This window comes from Priapulus caudatus, unplaced genomic scaffold (assembly GCF_000485595.1).
Source record: "Priapulus caudatus unplaced genomic scaffold, Priapulus_caudatus-5.0.1 Scaffold98, whole genome shotgun sequence".
Classification (NCBI taxonomy): Eukaryota; Metazoa; Priapulida; class Priapulimorpha; order Priapulimorphida; family Priapulidae; genus Priapulus; species Priapulus caudatus.
In genome coordinates, this window is record NW_014577159.1 from 303883 (window position 1) to 308928 (window position 5046).

The 5046-nt window shown below is 45.3% G+C and overlaps 1 protein-coding gene and 1 long non-coding RNA gene across 7 annotated transcripts in view; both read right to left on the reverse strand.

Annotated features, from left to right (window-relative positions):
• LOC106805067 (wiskott-Aldrich syndrome protein homolog 1-like) overlaps positions 1-4563 on the reverse strand; it is an 8911-nt gene extending 4348 nt beyond the window's left edge. The window contains exons 1-2 of one of the 6 annotated variants that reach the window (XM_014806542.1): positions 4442-4563; positions 3082-4134 (exon numbers count right to left, since the gene is read on the reverse strand). In XM_014806542.1, coding sequence (XP_014662028.1) covers positions 3479-4134; position 4442 — 657 coding nt within the window. In that variant the 5' untranslated portion in view covers positions 4443-4563 and the 3' untranslated portion in view covers positions 3082-3478. Of the gene's footprint in view, positions 1-3081; positions 4167-4405 lie in introns of those variants that run through there. The other 5 variants (XM_014806541.1, XM_014806545.1, XM_014806546.1 and 2 more) reach the window with 5 other exon arrangements.
• On the reverse strand, positions 384-1349 carry LOC106805068. Its single transcript, XR_001393394.1, has 4 exons — positions 1207-1349; positions 1057-1108; positions 777-904; positions 384-560 (listed from the first exon to the last, which is right to left on the reverse strand). It is a non-coding gene; the product is annotated as an uncharacterized LOC106805068 (long non-coding RNA).
• Positions 4564-5046: the final 483 nt, after the last annotated feature.

Below are 5046 nucleotides of genomic sequence, written 5' to 3' on the forward strand. Positions count from 1 at the left end.
TCTCTCTCTCTCTCTCTCTCGCTCGTGATCTCTCTCTCTCTCTCTCTCGCTCGTGATCTCTTTCTCTCTCTCTCTCGCTCGTGATCTCTCTCTCTCTCTCTCTCTCTCTCTTTCTGCATGTCTATCCATCTCTCCCCCTCTCTCGCTCGCTCGTTCGCTCTCCGTTTCCCACCTCTATGTCGCTCACTCGCCCTCGCACTCTCTGTCTCTTGCTCTCTCCCCTCTCTCATCTTCTCTAATATGGTCACCTTATACAAGTAGCCGGTCAAGATACTCTACAAGGCCCAGCCGAGTTACGAACAAGATGGTTCTAAACTTTCGTTTGTAACTACATTCTGCGAATATCCTAGTCCAAATTAATACACAACAATCTAGTACCTGCAACATACCGCTAATGCTAGAAAACACCAGCAGATTCATAACATAGATTCATAACATATGTGTGCTATAGTATAATAAATAATACCTACATTAAAAATAAACTTTTTGGTATGCTCAGCTGGCGAGCGTTGCCTCGAAAACATGTTGATTCTCCGAGTCCTTTAGCGACGTGATTGGCACTAGAAATTTGACGTGCACGAATTTAATATCTTGTTTATATGAACTTGGAAAACGAAAAGTGGAGAACTAATCAGGGTTGACTCGCATATAGATTCTCTGGAAATGTTGCCCAGGCTGACAGGTTAAAGAGATAATAAATACTGTTTTTGTATAATGCGCAATAATTAAATATAGGGCCTATATTATAAATGTTATATAAATATAATAACACGTACGTATATCTCTGTGCACCTCTTGCTATGTTCAACTGAGGACCGGTAACCACTCAGTCGTTGCACGACGCTGCCTCGAAAACGTGATAATTCTCCGTGTCCTCCAGTCTGGCGATTGACACTGAAAATAACTTTGATGCGCATATATCAATTCATTGTGTTTATTGAACAAATCACGAATAAAGACATATAGACTTTACCGTTAATTATACCCTATCGCTAAGTATTTAATACTATAACCACGCATCTTTATACAACTATAACGCATGAAAAGGGTACTTACAATTTAACTCAGTCAGGTATGTGTGTGTCATCCTGATTAATCCATTTCTATGCTGTAATTAAACGAATGAACGACATGAATTAAGTAAGAAGTTATAACAGATACGGAAGCTTTAGTTGAGCACGAATTCCTATATATTTATTTACTCACGTTAGCTGTAATTATGCGCATTAGAAGTTGTCGCAGCTTGAACCTATGACGACAAACACACAGCGAGAACATGGCGTGGACATTGCGGGCCACGTGTATACTGACCGTGATATATCTCGCGACAGAGAAGCCCGTCACGGCGTGACGAATGTCCAAGTGATTCATTTAGGGCCTATATATGCGCGCTTTATATGTTGAACATACTGGCAGGCTCTCTATCTCTCTCTATCTTTCTCTTTCTCTTTCTCTCTCTCTCTCTCTCTCTCTCTCTCTCTCTCTCTCTGGCTGTCTTTCCCTCGCTCTCGCTCTCTCTCCCCCCCCTCTCTCTCTCTCTCTCTCTCTCTCCCTCTCTATCTCTCTCTCTCTCTCTCTCTCTGACTGTCTCTCCTTCGCTCTCGCTCTTTGTATAATATGAGAACCAAGTTCATACTGTCAGTCGACATACTACATAAATCACTACTAAGTTACGAACAAAATTGGAAACAATCCTAAAGTTTCGTTCGCACACCAATTCTTCGAATGTCTGAATAAATCCAAATTCGAGTACGCTCACAAAAAACTCCCAACAGTCAGCATACGTTAGATAACACTATAACACACAATCTAGCACCGGCAACATATCAGTAATGCTAGAAAACACCAGCAGATTTATACCGTGTGTCTATATACCGTATCTATTGAACGCGAGAGATCTTTCGAGAGAGAAGCCCGTCACATCGTGACGAAACCCGATGTTAATCAGGTCAACGTTATATACATGTGGGTTAGGCCTATTCCATATATGCGCACTTTATAATTATTCCCCACACTAGATGTCGCTAGGATGTCAAAATTCAACATAGCATCAAAGCATCTCTTTGTGTTATTGGATGGTGGCGCCTCTAGCGGATCATTATATCTCCCCTGAAACCTATTAAATTCATACTCCGGCCAGCTACGGGCGCGAAATAATTTCCCATTGGCGGCCGTACATGCGAAAAAATTCCCATAAATCAGCAGAAGTATTTTTTAAGAAATCACAATGCCATCCTCGTTGCATTTACGTTGCAAGTGACACCGTATATGTTGAACCTCAAAACTCAGTTCTTTCTGCAAACAGGTTAAGAGCGCGTGATAGCGTAGCATTGGTTCATCGCACAGTATCGCATCTAGCATCGAGCGATTTAACAGCTCTCTCTACTCGTATCCTATTAATATCGTAATCATTACCCTGATCCCTGCCGTCAACGGCAGCTTTTTCATTATCGATCCCCCCCCCTCCTGGAATTTCTCGCTCTTTGTTAATCGGAATGAACATCGACGTCTCATGTAAGTGCGATCGCACAGGATGCGCGGCGTGTTTGTGGACGCACCCTGGTCTCAAACAACAACAAAATCTAACTGGAGGGAATGACGCGCTTTAGTGCAAAGAATTAGTTGATTTCAGCTTTAAGAATCGATGTGACAGGATGGGCGCGAGCCGATGGTAAAAGCGCATGCGATAGACGTGTGCGATGCTATCGTCACGTCTCGACTATCGTTGAACACGCGCACACGTGCAGGATATACTACGCTCGACGAATGACGAAAATAGCCGAGACTTAAACAGCGAGAACTATATATACTGTTCTACTGCTCTACTGCACTGTACTCTACTCTACTATATATACTGTTCTACTGCTCTACTGCACTGTACTCTACTCTACTCTATTGCTCTACTGCTCTAGTTTATTCTGCTCCCTACTCCACATGCGGAGATTCCCACCAACGCAACCAGTGATTCACTGCACTGTATTATCCTACCGCTTTACTCTTTACTGAAATATGTAGAGATTTCTTTACAAATTATTGTGGACATCTACATAACCGCCATCATATAAAAAGTACCTCGAAAACTTTAGTTAGAGTATATTTATTAAAAAGTATTTCAATCGTGAATGCACGTGCTAATACACACGCGTGTGTACTTCAACATACGTAATTGTAATATAGGTACAAATAAATATAAAAACGTGAGTTCTTTGTAGAAGACACCGACTGAGAAAGGTGTAAGTTGCGTGATACGGGTACTATGCAGTTGAACGCTCTTTCTATTCGGTAGTACACTGAGACTTCATGTTTGTATGATGTAGTAAAACACTAGTGAACGTTACTTCTTGTCTTGTCTTTATCTATCTCTAGTCTATTACAGAACCTTTACAACGGTAGTGCGAATAACACGCCTACCTAGTGGCGTAATACATAGAGTAAAATAGAGGGGGGGTGAGCAGAGGGATTTGAAACAGTGGTATGGCTAACGAGGAATAACTATTATGTAAATGGGCTGGCGCGCCCTGTTGTCGCCGTCGTCGTCGTCGTTGTGATCCGCCGATGGTGTGGCGTATCGCGGTGGTGGCGGCGGGTACCCAGCACTCGCGCTCCTCTCCTCATATGGTGGTGGGGGTGAGTGCGGGGTACTCTGCCGCATCGACAACGGTGGCGTAGAGCGCGACGGCTCGTGCCACGCGCTCCACGGGCAACTGCGCGGTGCCATGGCGTGCACCGGGTGCGTGCAGTTGCGCACCTCGCATGTCGTCTGCGTCACGGCGTCCATGGTCGTGCCGGTGTGCGTAACCGCATGCATAGCGGTGCTAGGCGGTGGTCGGCGAACCGTCGACCGACTCCATACGTCGGACTGAGGGCGCCCGCGTCCACTTCCCACGAAGGCTATCGGGACCGGCGCCCCGGCGCCGGGAGGTGGTGGGGTCGCGCCAAGCACGGGGCCGAGCCCCGATCCGCGAGCGAATGCCTGCAACTGGCGCCGCCCTGCCATCCGTCCGGTCTGCGGCGGCCAGGTCGGGATTCTCCGGCGCGTGTCGTCGGCCGCGGCATCCTCCACGACCTCTGAGATGGGTTGATATGCTGGCGAGTCCATTGCGTCTGCTGACGTTTGTCGATGATCGGTGAACACTGCATGGCGGTGAGGGGAGAAAGGTCCGTAGCTGCAGCTTAGGTACGGATAGCATGAAGGTAACGAATCAGGGTAACGTTTATAATAAGGCATTAGGCCTTTTACAATCTCAATTTTTACAAGTTCCATTTACAATTGATATAAATTGGTGGTTTTACTCAAAGCTTTCAATTACGCGTTTAACCAATATATCCTCGAATAATATTTAAATAGTAATAATTAAAGAAATATCATGAATGAAAAATCAGTATGAATAGTATGTCCAAACACAGGTCGCATCAGGCGTGTACGTATAGCTCTGCGCACTTCGTGGTATGCGTAACTGGAGATCGGTAACCACTTAATCGCTCGCTGCTCGACGTTGCCTTGAAAACATGTCGATTCTCCATGTCCTCTGTTTATCCGGTTACGGCGCGGCGATTGAAACTGAAAAAATATTTTATGTGCATGAAATTAATATGAAATTCGACAACGAAAGGCGGATAGCATTGATTCATCGCACAGTATCGACATCTAGCATCGAGCGTATTTAAAGCTCTCTTCTACTCGTATCGTATTAATATTCGTAATCTTTGACCCCTGTCCCTGGCGTAAACGCAGCTTTTTCATTATCGAGCCCCCCACTCTGCTTGGATTTTCGGTCTTGCTTAATCGGAGATGAACATCGACGTCTATCGTTAAGTGCGATCGCACAGGGATGGGCGGCGTGTTTGTGGACGCAGCCTGGTTCAAACAAACAAAATCTAACTGGGGAGGGAATGACGGGTCTTTGTGCATAAGAGATTCATTATTTCAGCTTTAAGGAATGCGATGTGACAGGATGGGCGGAGCGGATGCGTTAAAAGCGCATGCGTATAGACGGTGTGCGATGCTATGTCAGTTTCGACTATGTTGACCACGCGCAACGTCGC